Source organism: Pseudonaja textilis, chromosome 13, assembly GCF_049901715.1.
Source record: "Pseudonaja textilis isolate UNSWEBS1 chromosome 13, rPseTex1.2, whole genome shotgun sequence".
Taxonomy (NCBI): domain Eukaryota; kingdom Metazoa; phylum Chordata; class Lepidosauria; order Squamata; family Elapidae; genus Pseudonaja; species Pseudonaja textilis.
This window is the reverse complement of record NC_142002.1, coordinates 16,363,526-16,380,175: the sequence shown is the minus strand read 5'-3', so window position 1 is coordinate 16,380,175 and position 16,650 is coordinate 16,363,526. Positions and strand designations below refer to the sequence as shown.

Here is a 16,650-nt window from a genome sequence, read left to right as displayed (position 1 = left end):
AGAAAGGGGACCAGTCAGGGAGTCTGGAGAGGACTCAGACGAGGGTCCTGCGTTTGATGCAAGGATGGGGCCAGGACCATCTGGGAGTGGGGTGGTAACTCTGGAGCCTCCGAAGTCTGGCAGCAGCGAGGCAGAGGACCCAGGGGGGGCGGTTCCCAGTGTGCGTATGCACAGAGCTGCTAGAAGGCAAGAGCAGCTGAGACAAAAGGGGCAACTCGGAAGTAAGGCTGGGAGGTGATTGCCCCTCCCCTAAGGTATAAAGGACAGTCAAAGGTGAAGAAACCTTTGCAGGAAGCAAAGTCGTTTGTTCTGTTCGGATTAAACCTTGAAGCTCTGTGTGGACTTTGTACTTCGGATGGTTTTTTACAGTTCATTTGGCACTTTAGTTGTTGGCAGCAATTCAAAGGAGAGAAAGGTGGGTGCTTATCTCGAGGGACTATTTGCGACTCATTACAGGCTGGGAATGAACATAATTTCCAGTATTGAAATAAAACAAGAGTTGTTTTAACTTAAGCGGGTGCTTAATTACGGTCTCGGGAAGCCTTGGTCAGAACAGATGGCTGGGAATTATGGGGGGTGAACTCTAGCCTATCTAGAATGTTGGAGAAGGACTGAAGATAGGAGTTTGGGGCATGGTGGGAAAAGAAAACAGGGCAAAAATTATCCAAGAGAGAGAAAGAGAGAAACACTGCTCAGATCATCACATTTCTACTGCTACCCACTGGAGACATTTCCACAAGACTAACCTTCGTTTGACTTCTGCCATGGGCACCTCATCCTTGTACCAGATAAGCTTAGAGTCACTCAAGATATTGAAGAACTGACACCATAGCTTCAAATTCCCGGAGGCATCCGAGAACTGTTCCCCTCGGATCTTGCGAACCACTTGCGGTGCTAAGAAAAGATGACAAACGAGAGCGGTCATTTCTCACTGCCCAGAGGTCAATTGGGATGGAAGAAGCTGCAAGCTCTCAACTCGCTTGGCTTTGAAAAGAACATTTACTGGATTCTAGAAGGCAGGGGCTACGTAGCAGAGAGGTTTCCATCAGTGATGGGATTCAAAAAATTTTTGACTACTGGTTCTGTGGGTGTGGCTTGGTGGGTGTGGCTTGGTGGGCGTGGCAGGGGAAGGATACTATAAAATCCCCATTCCTTCTCTACCCCTGGGGGAAGGTTACTGTAAAATGCCATTCCCACCCCACCTCCACTAATCTGCTTTTCAGCTCCGTTCTCCTCTGCAGGGCAACCAAAGAATCAGCCAATCAGCTGAGACTCGGGCGGCGGAGAATAGATGGGGCGGGGCCAGTCATTTGCCGGTTCTACGAACTACTCAAAGTTTCCGCTACCGGTTCTCCAGAACTGGTCAGAACCTGCTGAAGACCCACCTCTGGTTTCCATAGGTTTGTTCAACCCACAGCTGTGAAGGTTCCGGGATCTCTTCCTACCCTGTCCAGCCTCCTTCCACCTACGTCCCCCCCAAAGAGAAGGTCTTTTCAGAACCTCAGTCCTCAAGGTCTCCTGACTCTCCCAGAAAGAGGTATGCACACCTACCTTTAAATGGATCGTTGATTTTCCTAGATTCTCCCACCTTGGACACACTTTCTTCTACACCCTCTGGCACCCACGGGGAGCTGTCCTCCTCCTTTTGGCTTTCTCCCGCCGTCTCCTGATACATCTTGGGAACCTCCAGTGTTGCCATCTTCCTGGCCAAGTTTGGAGAGCGCTTCTCCGCAGGAGAACCCGGGGCCGAGGTCTGCAAGAGAGCCTGGCTCTTTCGGCCCTGCTGTGGAGACACACTGGGACTGTCCCTTTTAGGCCACAGCTGACTCTCCAGGGACCCTTCTTCCATCTCCTCCGTTGGCTTGGTTTTGGGTAGAAAGATCTTCCGACGGGCGCCAGATGCCAGCTCCTCAGGTGTGGCACTTGGCAGGGCTGTTGGGGTGTCACTAACAATCTCAGAAGAGGGAAGGTGGGGGAGACCTGCTGGTTCACCGCCAATGCCGCCGACCACAATGGAGGGAACACAGGGCAAAGGAGGCGTCTCCGGTTCAATGTTGAGGTTCTTCTGACAAGCAAGCAGTTCTTGGTTGATCATCCCTGTGAGTTTCCGAGAAGTTCTAGGCGTCAACTGCAAGTTCTCGGCACTCTGGAAAAGTTGATCGGTCTCCACCTGTTCGAAGATCTTCCTGGAAGTCCGGGGAGTTAATCCCGCAATGCCCACATCTGGCAGATGTTTTGGAATAGCACTTAGTGGAGTCTTCTCCTCCATCATCTTGGCTTCTGGCTTGGGGCTTCTGGCTTTGCTTTTGTCTGACTCGGAGGTGATCTTCAAGAGCAAGAGCAAATAATTTTTCAAAGAAGAAACAAGGTCGGTGTTCTGGTCTTTCTCCAGGGATAGATTCTCCTCCACTGCCGCCTCAGGAGGACGAGAATTCTCTCTTGAAAGAATATCAGAAGCTATCGTGTCCTTTTCTTTATCTCTAACCTCTGTCTTCTTGGTGTACATTTTAGACTCTTGCTTCTCTTTTTTACTCCTTGGAGGAACCAGGAATTCTTTCTGCACACAGACCTCTTTGGTTTCAGTCCTGGTGACTTGCCGGTCTGGTTCTTCTGAAGCCACCATCGTCCCAGGTGGCTGAGTTTCTGTTTCTCTCTTAATATCTTTTAGCAAGTGGGCTACGGATTGGTTCCTCTCAACAAGGTCTTCCTTGACTGGACAAAGCAGAGTTTTTTCTTGGGAATCATGAAGCACGGGAGCGCTCGTCACTGCTGAAGCTGGAGAAGGACTCTCTGAAACAACTTGAGAAAGACCTGGGGTGGTGGTGGCAACTTCTGAGATCGATTGTGATCTTTCTATTGCTTCAGATGATCTCTTCCTCTCCGGAACTAAATGCATTTGGGGAGTGGGTGTATTCTCTCTCAATAACTTAGGGGCTTCTTCTTGCTCTTCTCCTCTCATGCCTTTGGTCCAAGGAGCAACTTGGTCCAACTCATCCTTGGATCTACCCTGAAAACGGGTTTCTTGGGCTGTTAATGCGGGAGTAATTGGCTGCTTACTCTCACGATTAGGAGGTAGTCCATTTTGGGTTTCATCCTGGCCCCAACCTGGACAATACTTCTCTGCATCTTCCTTCTGAGCCCGACTGTCCATCCCATTTGGCAATGGGACACTAGAAGAAATGCCTGGGGTATTTTGAGAAGTCACCGGACGATTCTGGAAAATTGCTGGCTGGTGCTCTTCCAGGTGTTGCTTTCCCATATTTGAATCCTGGATCTCTGGGCTGGAACCAGATTTCTCCTCTGACCATTTTATTCCTGAATCTTCCAGGATATCTTTCCTTATTGTAAAGCAAGTGGTTTCCTCTTTTGCTTCCTCCCTAAACTTGGAATTTAGAGCCTGCAAAACAGAGGCAACAGATAAGCTTGGCTGTGAGTTTTCTAAATCCTGCAAAGAATAGACAGCCATTAATTAATAATGGTCATTAATTAATCAAAGAATAGAAAGGCCTTACTATTACTATCAATCCTCCCATCCTTTCTTTCACCCATCTCCTCCCACTTATGACTGTATGCCTGTAACTTTTTCGCTTGTATCCTTATGATTTATATTGACTCCTAGTATGATTTGATTGCTTATTGTACTCTATGATTATCATTAAGTGTTGTACCTGATGATTCTTGATGAATGTATCTTTTCTTTTATGGACACTGAGAGCATTTGCATCAAGACAAATTCCTTGTGTGCCCACTCAATAAAGAATTCAATTCTGTTCTATTCTATTCTATTCTATTCTATTCTATTCTATTCTATTCTATTCTATTCTATTCTACTCTACTCTACTCTACTCTACTCTACTCTACTCTACTCTACTCTACTCTACTCTATTGCGTGCCCACTTGGCCAATAAAGAATTCAATTCTGTTTCTATTCTATTTCTATACTCTACTCTACTCTACTCTACTCTACTCTTTTATACTCTACTCTACTCTACTCTATTTTATACTCTCCTCTCCTCTCCTCTCCTCTATTCTTTTCTTTCAAAAGTAGGAATCAAGACCAGCAAGACTTCAATCAAGACTTCCTCCCTTTTTCAATGCTGCATTTGGGGGAAAAAGGCATTTGCTACCTCGTTACTCCTCTCCAATCCGTTCCTCGCTTTTGATACCCTTCTGGATTGAGAGTCAGTGCATAATTTTTGTTTTGTTTTGTTTTCCTTGTATTATTACCAAACCACGTCTTTTCTTTCTCCCCAGCTGTTCTTTGAAACATTACGCATTTTTTAATCTAATTCTTAGATGTCAGTGGCGCTTGGGAGAAAGCCAACCAGAGAAATAAATTGGATGTTGGTACATTCAGGTGTTGGCAGCAGAGTAAACTACATCCTTCAGCAGGAACAGAAAATCATGTTTTCCCTCTCCAAGTTCAGCGGGGAATGGTTGGCTTTTCCCAAAGTCCCTGAATAACTTTTTTTTCTCTTTAACATTTGGTTCCAAGAGCCCAAATTAACCTTGCCGACAGCTCTTAAGCTGACAGAGAGATCAAGAAGAAGCAAGCCACGACATCTAAGCTCCCCACTGAGCACATGGCTTAGAGGCCCGCATGAAGACTTGGCTTACACATCGTTCGCTCACATACGGGGCACTAAATTAATCCCTTTTTTTCCCTCATTTTTGCACAGTCTATTTTAGGGGTCAACGGACCAGCTGGGCTTGACCAACCAGCTGTGCCCGCAAATAACTAACCCAGGTTAAAACTAAGCCCAGTTTTATGAACAAGTGCAAGAATGCAGCTGCCGAGCATTTTAATTGGGCTTGCGCAAGTCCCCGTTAAAGCTACAAGATCGTTGCAATCTAAGGATCCTGAAAATTTTGCATTTTTAGCTGCTGGGAACGAATGCGCCGGGTTAGAAACATCCTCACAAATCAGCAATATTATTTGACAACTGAGTCAGCTAGAAGCTTGCCAAACCGTGCAGCATGCGACCTCCTCCGCAATTTCTCTATTAATACAAAAACCCTTCTCTCTCTTTTCCGATGAAAGGCATCCAAAAAACTTTGGGGTACCTTTGGCCGAAGCCTATTTCTTTCCACAAACGTCGCTCACGCAATTCTTTGCGCGCCGACTCAGGAACGAGCATCACGAAATCTGATATAACTAGGACCGACCCCCTTTTAACAGCAGGCTTTCGTTTTGTGTTTTAAGCCTAGGGTGGTTAAAAGTGGGCTAAACTGGATTGTTTGGTTAGAAAAGGAAGAAGAACTACTTGGATTAAAAAAAAAACTGGATAAATCCTTTATGGACTTTTTGCTGGGAATGCAGAAAAAAGTCCGACGCCTGGAATGAGCGCCCTCACCAAGCCTTCCAATGGTTATTATGCCTGTTCTTAGCTCCACATCTTCATCAAAGGCCGAAGCTCTCCTGCATCTCCTAAAATGGTGAGAGGCCAGACGAATTCCAAAGAGACTGCAGTCCAATCACCAGGACACACCCAGGTGCTGAAAGCTGCTTTAAGAGGGCGATAAGAAGAAGGAAGTCATCTGAATAGTCCCTCGACAGGGTCAGCAGCTCCAGTGAGCCTGCTCACATACCAGTATACCAAAGCGAACTGTTCCTGGGGAAGAGGAAGGCCACGTGCTGATTAGATTATCGATTTTAATTAGAGTTTTTTTTTCTCCATACGATAAAAGTCTTAAAACATTCTAGGGAAATCGGAAAAAGAGAAAGATAATAAGAAAGAGGGGAAGAGAAGAGTAATATCAAGGGGTGGGCTACAGGTGTTCGCGGGAGCCTCTAAGCTAAGATTCTGTGCAGTTTGAAGAACCCCCAAATCTCCTGGCTGACTCCGCCCTGCCTCTCCCAGGAGTCCGTTTTGGATGCAGGTAAGTGTAGGGTTCACACGGAGGCTCGAGGAGGCCGAAAAACGGGCCTCCTGGAAGTTCGAGGAGGCCAGAAATGGGCCTGTTTCTGGCTTCCAAAGAGCCTCCGGAGCCCGGAGGGAGGCCATTTTTGCCCTCCCGGAGGCTCGAGGAAAGCCTCCGGAGCCCGGGGAGAGCAAAAACGCCCCCCCTCCCCACCATGGTGCAGGAGGCCAATTAGGCCACGCCCACCATGGCCACACCCACTCAGCAACCAGGCAGAGAACCCCTTGCTAAAGTTTTTGAAATCCACCCCTGGTAATATCCCTTTTAGGAACCTTTTTCCCCCCACACACACTCTAACTTAGACTGAGCTCATCCCCACCGTCACAAGTTCAACATTCAAATGCTTGGGCCCGCTGATTCATATCAGATCGCTTTCACAATGTCCCGACGAACCGAGCCAAACGGGGAAGCTAGATTTGTAAGCCACCATGTAACTCAGTGCAGTGATTCCCTTCACCCCATCCCGGTGGGAAGAAAAACGGTAAGAATGGGACACTTCGTGGCTGTCTCGCTTAGTGACATACATTTTGGGCTGGGTTGCGGTCGTATGTGGAGGGCCACCCATGGTTTTGCTTCTTTGCCTCTTCTCTTGGTCTTGGTTGGAAGAAGTTTGGGACCCAGTCCTGAGACTGCAAACCAAGCCAGGCATTTCAAAGCCAGAACATTGGCCTGGAACAGATGGGCCAATTATCTAACTCAGAACAAACAACATCATCTGTTCACATTCCAAAGGTCTCCCAAACCTCCCACCCTGTGGAGATCTGGAGTTCCCCAGAAGCAAGGAAATCCTGCATCTTGTCGAAACATGAGACCAAACCTCCTTCCACGTCCAAAAGCATCTCACCCACATGCCTCCCACGCCGGGGGGCAGATTGCTTGACGCACCACGAAGCCCACCTACGTGCATTCCGCAAGTGCATCGGTAAGCTCTCTGGATGCCTAGACAGTCAGGAGCGCGAACCTTGCCCCGCGAGGCCCCCACGAGTTAGGAAACACCAGAGCGACTAAGACATGCGTAGCCCGCCCACCCACCCTTCTTCCCTACCGCGGAATCGTATGGAAAAAACGTGCATCAAAGCGACGGAAATAGACGCTGGCTGGTGAGTGCCAGAGACAGCTGGGGCCCGGCTGGCAGGCACGGTGAACATGCTGGTGGAGAAGGAACCCTGGAGTCAAGAGTACAGCTGTGAGTCCTGACTCCGTACTGGCCCACATGCACACCAAAGCTGGGGTGGACCTCACCCTACGGCTGTATCTGGCTGTACCCTCGGGTTGCCACCTACCGAAGAACCAAGGAAGCCGGCTACCTATCCTGGTTGTTTCAAAACCAGGGATTCATTAGTCCTGTCCCTCCCAGAGACCACTCTCTCATCCTTTTTTTCCGACCTGCCACAGCTCCCGCATGCCCCCGCTATAAATAGCGGGCAAAACTTGGGCCGTCGCTGTAGGGCTGGTTGGCAAGCATTTTGCATGAGGTCAGCCTCACTCAAGAAGAAGAAAAATAGAACTTACAGTACCTCAGAAGGCCCTGGATCAGGCAACGGCCTCTCCTCCCAGGCTCCTGGGGTAAGGGCTTGCCTTGCTCCTTGCAAAGGCAGGGTCAAATCCACAGGTCCAGCCTCTGGGAGCTGCAACTCTGGCTGGGCTTCAGAGTCCAGCAAGTCCGTTTCACGGATGAGAAGGACTTCTCCTCCTGCAAAGAAAGGTGGACTTCCAATTCTTGGTGGACCAGCTTGGCCAGGCTGCAAAACATCGCTTTTGGGGGCACTGCTGCTTGGACATTCCACTTTATGTCCTATCAGGACCTCTGCGGTGGGCTCCACTGCCTGGCTGGGATGCTGGAATTGCTGGGGGTTCGATTCCCGGTCAGTCCCAGGGGCTTCCGTTTCACCCTGCTTTATCTCCTTGCCCTTAGATTTCTGCCTGACTTGGGTTTCATTTCTTTCTTCTTCTGCCTTGGCCCTTCTCAAAGCTTGAGCAGTTGTTGGAAGAGTGTCCTCCATGTTGGAAAAGTCTCTAGTGGGAAGGGCCTTCTCCATAGCTCTTGCCTGACTTTCCAGCGCCTTCTTCTCCGCTTTAGGCTTTGCTCCAGCGTCATAATACATCTCTTTCAACGAAAAATGCATCTCGGGTTTGGAAGGGGAGGAATGCAGCAGGCAGTTCTCTTGGGGTTGGGTTTCCACTGGCCTTCCGTTGACTATAGGAGATGCAACTTTTGGGGACGGGATAGCAGGCCCAGCCTCCTTCTGCATGGAGACCTTTCTCCTTGGCTGCATGTCATCCTGTAGTTGGGAGGCCTCTTGGCTTGCATTTGATGGAGCTGCCTTATCTTCCTCTTTCTTCTTCTTCTTCTTCGCTGAAAACTCCTTGGTCACAATTCCCACCGTGTCGTAAATATACTGAAGAAAACCACGGTCATTCCTTTCTCCATTTTCCTCCCCGCTTTCCAGGGAAGAGTCCCCATTGGCGGTGGCCACTTCTGTTTCCAGATGTCCCGCTAAGAAGTCATTGGGGAACAGGGCGGGGGCAGTCAGAGAGGCCTCTCTGTTCTTGGCATTCTCATCTTCACCAAAACAGGCCTTCCCATCTGGGATCCGCACCTTGGCCACTTCCTCCTTGTCCCAGAGGGAGGTCCCCGAACGCATGCCCACCTCTCCGGTCAACCGTCGCTTCCTCTGGAACCTGTCTGGACTGACTCGTCTCAGCTGTTCCATCTCCACGTTCTCCTTCCCTAGCTTCCGGCTCTGCTCTATCTCATACAGCTTGGCCTCGGCATTCCTCTTGAGCTTGGCAAACCACCGTTGGTGGATTTTGTACTCCGTCATGGTTCCAACCTCCAGAACCCCAGAACAGGACACAATGCCCTTGTTGTTTCTTGCCGAAGCCTGGTAAATAGCTGCGTCCTCCTCTTGACACCTGGGAACCAGAAAGAAACGCCATCGTGAGGGAACTCTGGACCAAGAGAGTTGAACTTGCTATGAGTAATGAACAACCGTCTTTTTCTTGACGTTCTTCAGCAATATCAGGATTTAGCTCCCAGAACCTCCCAATTAGAATGGCCGTAAGTGAGGGAGTTTGGACCAGAGGTGGTATTCAGCAGGTTCTGACCAGTTCTGGAGAACCGGTAGCGGAAATTTTGAGTAGTTCGGAGAACCAGCAAATCCCACCTCTGACTCGCCCCGCCCCCATCTATTCTCCGCCTCCCAAATCCCAGCTGATTGGCTAGGTCATCTTTGGTTGCCCCGCACAGGAGAACGGAGCTGGAAAGCAGGTTAGTGGGGTGGGGAGGGAATGGAGAGTTTGCAGTATCCATCTCCTGCCACGCCCACCAAGCCACGCCAGGCCCACCAAGCCACGCCCACAGAACCGGTAGTAAAAAAAAAAATTGAATCCCACCACTGGTTTGGACTCTGAAAGAGATCAAAGAAGTTCCACATATCTCTTGAGAACTAGATTGTGAAAAGGTGTCACACGGGAAGTTAATTGTAAAATCTCTTGAATTTCAAGCGGGTGGATTCAGGCGGAACAACAGTAGTTTGTCCATTGGCAGGGCATGTCAAATTTTTCGACTTTCACTTTCCAAACATTAGCGGTACTCAAAAGTTGTGACATCGCCTTGGGGATTGCAAAGATATTTTGGTTACTTTAATACAATTTAGATGTGCTTGGTAAGTAACTACGTAAATACCGTAACTTTTTTAACATTTTGTTTGTTTCATGTCCAGGGTCCTGAATTACTACACTGTGTTCCACCAAGTAGGTAAACTCAACATATATTGGACTACTACACTCAACTGAGTACTGCAGTAGAGCTGAATGAAGTCCGGAACATGAAAGACAACTGTGCATAGCTCAACCATTCTTATATTTTCTCATATTTACAATGGTCAGAATGGGACAGTATAAAAATCCATGATAAATTAGTGCACTTTCTAAGGGATCATCTAAAGTATAGCTGCAAAACTTAACACTAACCATTTTCCACGGAATTATTTTATGAAACTCCCTCTCCTCTTCGGTCCTGGCTGAAGGCATCTAATTTCCTAGTTATCTAAGCAGATACCATAATTTATTTGTCAGTAAAACATAAATTTAACATCTAATCAGCTGTTCAAGCAATGTTCTCCTGACATAAATTTTGTGGTTGGCATTGTTTGCGATGCACCAGCAGCGACTGTAAAAACCATTCAACAGAGATTCGGAAATTTCCCAGCTATAATGGTGGCTATCAGCTATTATTGGCACCCCTCATCCAGCAGCTACTGGCAACTTCGCTCCAAGATCATTTTGTCTTGGCTAGGTATGATGATGTCAGATGCAAAAAAAAATCAGGACCCTACCTTAAGTTGCAGTTCAGAATATTTATTGCAAGTTCAACACTAAATGGGCACCAGGTAAGGCTCAATGGAATTCAAGCAGGGCTGGATTTCCCACCATTTGTGGGAACATAATGATTCCACACTGATGACTTCTTTAACTCTACCTCCTAGCTCTGCCTGTTCTTCTACAGAGGATGAGGCACTGGGCATTAGAAAGGCTCTTTATCGATCCCAATAGATAAATTCCCTATAAAGATCCCATATTTAGAAAGTGTACAGGTTGGAGAAGACTGTTGTTGATGGCCTGAAAGGACAATTTAAGCACCATCAAACAGGCAGAACCTATCAACGTCAACTAGTCAAGGACACCACATCAAATTTAGAGAGGCCATCTCAATTTCCTGGGAATTAGGGAGAGGGGTCTGATTGGTCTCCAAACCTGCTCATGGGACCTCACGGAAGAGATGGACTTTTGGGTCAAATTCAGGAGGGTTGTCGTGTTCTTGGACTTATCAATCACCCTGTTGCCAGAACGGTCCTCACTGGCACCAAAGCCATGAATCCCCTTTCTCACCCAACGCTCCTTACAAAAGAATCAGTATTCTCCCCTGCTTAGTACAAAGATGGTTTTGGCTTTCCAGGGCACCCCTCCAACCTGGCCAGGGGACAAGAAATTAGGCTGCTTAAATCCCCATGGCTTGCAAGGCTGTCTTTCTTAGAATAACTGGAATCATTTGCTTGTTTGTAACAGAGCTTTTGACCTTGTGCTTAGGAAATGGTAGACGCTTGGACAGATGGTCTACGAACGATGTCATTCTGAGCTTAACTGAACAATACACGGGCTTTTCCCCTCTCCCCCTCCCCGCAAGAGACAGCTGGCGAATGGGTTGTCGCCCAAGAGGTAGGTGCTCCCTTCCTTCCTTACTTGTATAACTGCAGGGTGTGTCGGTTCCCGTGTCGCAAAATCTCATATTTCGGCAATCCACAGTATCGATCCATCTCTTCGTTATCTCTGTACCAGGTCACCTCTGGCGGTGGATATCCTGATGAGGACATTACACGTTAGCGGAATCAAGGAGCATTCGTGCCGGAGAAACGGGTCTCGTTCCGAAACAAGCATGAAAGCAACTGTCTTTTGCCTACGAGACAGAGGTGGTCCTCAGCAGGTTCTGATCAGTTCTGGAGAACCGGTAACAGACATTTTGAGTCGTTCGGGAAACCAGCAAATCCCACCTCTGACTAGCCCTGGCCCCCCATCTATTCTCCTCCTCCCACTGAGTCCCAGCTGATTGGCTGGGTCTTCTTTGGTTGCCCTGCACAGGAGAACAGAGCTGGAAAGCAGGTTAGTGGGGTGGGAAGCAGAGGTGGCGTTCAGCAGGTTCTGACCAGTTTTGGAGAACCAGTAGCGGAAATTTTGAGTCGTTCGGAAAACCGGCAAATATTCCCTCTGACTGGTCCAGTGGTGGGATTCAAATATTTTTTACTACCAGTTCTGTGGGCATGGCTTGGTGGGTGCGGCAGGGGAAGGATATTGTAAAATCTCCATTCCCGCCCCACTCCTGAGGGAAGGTTACCAACTACTCAAAATTTCCGCTACCGGTTCTCCGCCTCTGACTGACCCCGCCCCCATCTTTTCTCCGCCTCCTGAGTCCTAGCTGATTGGCTGGGTCTCCTTTGGTTGCCCTGCACAGGAGAACGGAGCTGGAAAGCAGGTTTAGTGGGGTGAGGAGGGAATGGGGATTTTGCAGTATCCTTCCCCTGCCACGCCCACCAAGCCACGCTCACCAAGCCACGCCCACCAAGCCACACCCACAGAACCAGTAGTAAAATGTTTGAATCCCACCACTGCTGCAAGACCAGTGTACACAAGTTGCCTGTTATTGTATTGGCTTTGGACACCACAAGAAGGTCAATTTGGACCGGGGCGGGGGAAATAAGGAATGCTGAAAACAGATACTTCCACTCCAGCCACCAAAAAGGAAATCCAAATTTAAACAGGCTGAGAATATAAGCAAGAAATCATTGAATAACCTTCTCCAATGCGATGCCTTCCAAATGTAGGCGTCCATGCATATTGACATAGCCTTTTCCTGGAATTGCTAGCTAGGAATTCTGGGAGTTGCAGTTTCAACACATTAGATATAGGGGGCAGTGTTCATCTCTGCTTCAAAGCCATTGAGCCAGCACAGTCCGAAGACATTTCTGTGGTGATGTGGCCAGTATGAGATAAGGGAACACAGACACCTTTCCACTGAAGTGGTACCTATTTATCTACTCGCATTTGTATGCTTTCAAACGGCTAATTTGGCAGGACCACCAGTGGTCCCCAAATTTTCACGGACCACCAGTGGTCCCCAGCCCACTGGTTGGTGACCACTGATCTAGAGAAGGAAGGAAGGAAGGAAGGAAGGAAGGAAGGAAGGAAGGAAGGAAGGAAGGAAGGAAGGAAGGAAGGTAGGTTTACCAACAAAAGTTCTAGATGTACTAGGAAATCTAAAGTCGACCCAAGGGATATATATTGATTAGTGGGCATACCTACAAAATAGATATAAAAAGATAAACAAGAGTATGGAATATATTTGGAACTACAACAATTGGATAAAATTTTAACAGGCCCAGATAAAGCAAAATCACAAAAATCTATAAATATCTATTAGATATAGAATTGGAAGAAGAGGTAGGTAAGGGATGTATGATAGCTTGGGCTCAAAATATTGGACATAATATAAATTTGATAGAGTGGGAGAATATTTGGAATTTAAATTAGAAATTAACAAAATTGACTTGATATAAAGAGAACATCTATAAGATGTTTTATAGATCGCGCCTGACTCCAGCGAGATTGGCAAAGATATATCCCAACGTGAATCCGGCATGTTGGAAATGTAAGAAGAAAAAAGGCACTTACTATCATATGTGGTAGTCTTGTTTAGAAGCCCAGAAGTACTGGCTTAAAATTCAAAAGTGGTTACAAGAGATCTTTAAGGAACAAATAGATTTGGAACCAGAATTATTCTTATGAGGGATAATTAAAAAGAAATATGGGAAAGATACAAAATACATAAAATTACATATTTTAACCACTCCTAGAATTGCCTATGCTCAATGTTGGAAACAGAACTTTAAACCAACAGATAAACTGATTATTCAAAAAATAATGGCATGTGCCAAGATGGATAAATTAACCCTGATGTTACAAGAGAAAGAGGAGACTGAATATTATAGAATTTGGGGAAAATTGTACGATTGGATTGAATTAGGACAAAGGGATGATGAAAAGAGTTAATGATAAGCATTTCGTAGATTAAAGGTTTATATTTGCATGAACTGTATATATTTGTAAATAAGCACAAAATAGAAGTATATGAGATAGATGTCACACACGGTTAATGTCATAATATTTATATGTTTTGTTTTTAAAGATATAAAAGAGTAATAAAGTTTATTAAAAAAATTAGAGAACTAACTTCCAAAAAGGAGCCAAATCACAACATTGCAATTAATTAGTATCAACAATTCGGGCAACAGTTAATAAAGAGGACAAGAAGTTCTAGGGAATGTTTGAAGTTGTACATTTTTAGTTTTTGGGCCAAATGATTGCCAACCTTGGGAGTGCATACAATGCGTTTGGATTAGTTTATTCTCGGCGTGCGATCAACCAGCACCGAGATTAAGCCTCTTGTGTGAACACAGCAACAGAACGACTTCGCCGGGTGCAACAATAACCCATGAAAGGTAGTCTCCTTCCTTCAAACCAGGAAAAGAAGTCGCCAATTTTACCTTCCTTCGCGGGGTAGTGGGGAAATAACACCTGTTTCCAAGCAGGACTTGTAGAGCAACGGAACCAGGTGGTCTTCCCTGTCAACCCTCAACATAGACAGGAGATGAGAACATCCCCACCATTCTAGGAAGTGAGGCCGCTTTGGTGGATTGAAGTCCGAGGTTAAAAAACAGACCCTTGGTGACGGGCCAGTCTCTCCATGGAGAACCACACGTCATAGCCTGTAAACTGAACCCAAAGTTTCCATTGGGCCAAAGCAACAAGGGTTGCATCATAGCCCTCTTGTGTCCTTTAAGTGCCTTTGGTCAACAGATGCCTTTTCAGGACAATGATATCATACCATCTGCATGACTGCTTGCTTCTGAGCCAGAGAAGCGGGGCATAGAGGGCCAAGCTCAAGGGAGGGATTGTCTATCTCAAGAACTATCTTCTCCAAGCAAAATGAAAAGCAACCTCCACCAGCTTGTACCAACTGAGGCTTCAGGTGGAAAGAGCCGCCAATCTCTGAAAAGCATGAGCTTCCAGGACCTTATTGTCAACTCATAAAACATTTTTATGCCTGCTGAAATCCTGACGCTTACATCCTAAGTTGCATTAACAGAGGAATACAATCGAGGTCAAGGGAGGTACTAATACCGCTCTATGAAGTCTTGGTAAGACCACACCTAGAGTCCTGCATCCAGTTTTGGTCACCACACTATAAAAAAATAGGTTGAGACTCTAGAAAGAGATGCAGAGAAGAGCAACCAGGATGATTAGGGGGCTGGAGGCTCAAACATACGATGAATGGTTGCAGGAACTGGGCCTGGCTAGTCTAGTCTTTTGAATTCTATTGTATAGTGCAGTGTTGGTGTGGTGTCAGGGGTTTTCGGTTCCATGTGTGGAGTGTGAAGGATGTGTGTTTGTGTTTATTTTCATGGTCATGATGTGCACTGAAGATGGTGTTTGATTTCATTGCATGAGGTGCAATGACAATAAAGTAAACTAAATTAGTGAAGAGAGGGACCACGGGAGACATGAGAACAGTCTTTCAATATTTGAGGGGCTGCCCCAGAGAGGAGGAAGGGGTCAAGCTATTTTCCAAAGCACCCAAAGGCCAGACAAGGAGTAATGGATGGAAACTGATCAAGGAGAGATTCAACCTGGAAAAATACAAGAAAAGAAAAAGATAAGACTTTTGTAAGAACAGAGGTGTGGCACAAAGCAGTGGGTGGGGCCAAATCACGAGATATCATGTACACAAACACATCATTAAAATTAAATGCAATTAATGCACTTATTTTCCCGGCACCAAATCATTTTCTGCTCCTATCATATGAAAAAATATGTCTCAATTTGGAGATCTCGAAGAATCATGTAAGAGCCCTTTAAAGGCTGGGAGGGGGATTGGACTGGCCCTGAGGGGTATGGAGATGTTTGTGAGAATGCTCAGCCCTACCAAGCCCCCCCAAAATGAATCATCTTAATGTTCCTCATAAAATGTCCAGTCTGCTCCTTTGTGACCTTCCTGGATGATGGCTGTGCTCCAGCAAAAAGGATAGAGAGAAAGGAGGCCGATATTGACCACCAAGGGGAGTCAAGTGGTGGTTGGGAAACATAACTGGGCACTTGGACTCTTCTGGAGATGGAAATGGAGATAGAAGTGGAGATGGAGAAGGAGATGGGAGTTGGAAGGGAAGGTGGAGATAGAAGTGGAGATGAGAAGGAGATGGGAGTTGGAAGGGAAGGTGGAGATAGAAGTGGAGATGAGAAGGAGATGGGAGTTGGAAGGAAGGTGGAGATAGAAGTGGAGATGGAGATAGAAGTGGAGATGGAGATAGAAGTGGAGATGAGAAGGAGATGGGAGTTGGAAGGGAAGGTGGAGATAGAAGTGGAGATGGAGATAGAAGTGGAGATGAGAAGGAGATGGGAGTTGGAAGGGAAGGTGGAGATAGAAGTGGAGATGGGATGGGAGTTGGAAGGGAAGGTGGAGATAGAAGTGGAGATGAGAAGGAGATAGGTGAGTAGATGAGAAGAAGGAGATGGAGTTGAAGGAAGGTGGAGATAGAAGTGGAGATGGAGATAGAAGTGGAGATGGAGATAGAAGTGGAGATGAGAAGGAGATGGGAGTTGGAAGGGAAGGTGGAGATAGAAGTGGAGATGGGAGTTGGAAGGGAAGGTGGAGATAGAAGTGGAGATGAGAAGGAGATGGGAGTTGGAAGGGAAGGTGGAGATAGAAGTGGAGATGAGAAGGAGATGGGAGTTGGAAGGGAAGGTGGAGATAGAAGTGGAGATGGAGATAGAAGTGGAGATGGAGATAGAAGTGGAGATGGAGATAGAAGTGGAGATGGAGATAGAAGTGGAGATGAGAAGGAGATGGGAGTTGGAAGGGGAGATGGAGATAGAAGTGGAGATGAGAAGGAGATGGGAGTTGGAAGGGAAGGTGGAGATAGAAGTGGAGATGGAGATAGAAGTGGAGATGGAGATAGAAGTGGAGATGAGAAGGAGATGGGAGTTGGGAGTTGGAAGGGAAGGTGTTGGGTATATGAATATTCCAACTGGTTTGGGTTGAATAAATATGTAAACCTAGGATTAAGTGTCATGTAGCTTTAAAGCTAGAAACTGCAATGTCATTGTGGGTGCGGTTGC

The 16,650-nt window shown here is 46.7% G+C and overlaps 1 protein-coding gene across 3 annotated transcripts in view; it reads right to left on the bottom strand.

The window, feature by feature from the left end:
• Positions 1-16,650, bottom strand: part of ALPK3 (alpha kinase 3) — a 48,611-nt gene that overhangs the window by 11,776 nt on the left and 20,185 nt on the right. For all 3 annotated transcript variants that reach the window (XM_026709933.2, XM_087941484.1, XM_087941485.1), the window contains 4 exons: positions 11,167-11,284; positions 7,440-8,838; positions 1,552-3,397; positions 747-894 (listed from right to left, as the gene is read on the bottom strand). In XM_026709933.2, coding sequence (XP_026565718.2) covers positions 747-894; positions 1,552-3,397; positions 7,440-8,838; positions 11,167-11,284 — 3,511 coding nt within the window. The remainder of the gene's footprint in view (positions 1-746; positions 895-1,551; positions 3,398-7,439; positions 8,839-11,166; positions 11,285-16,650) is intronic.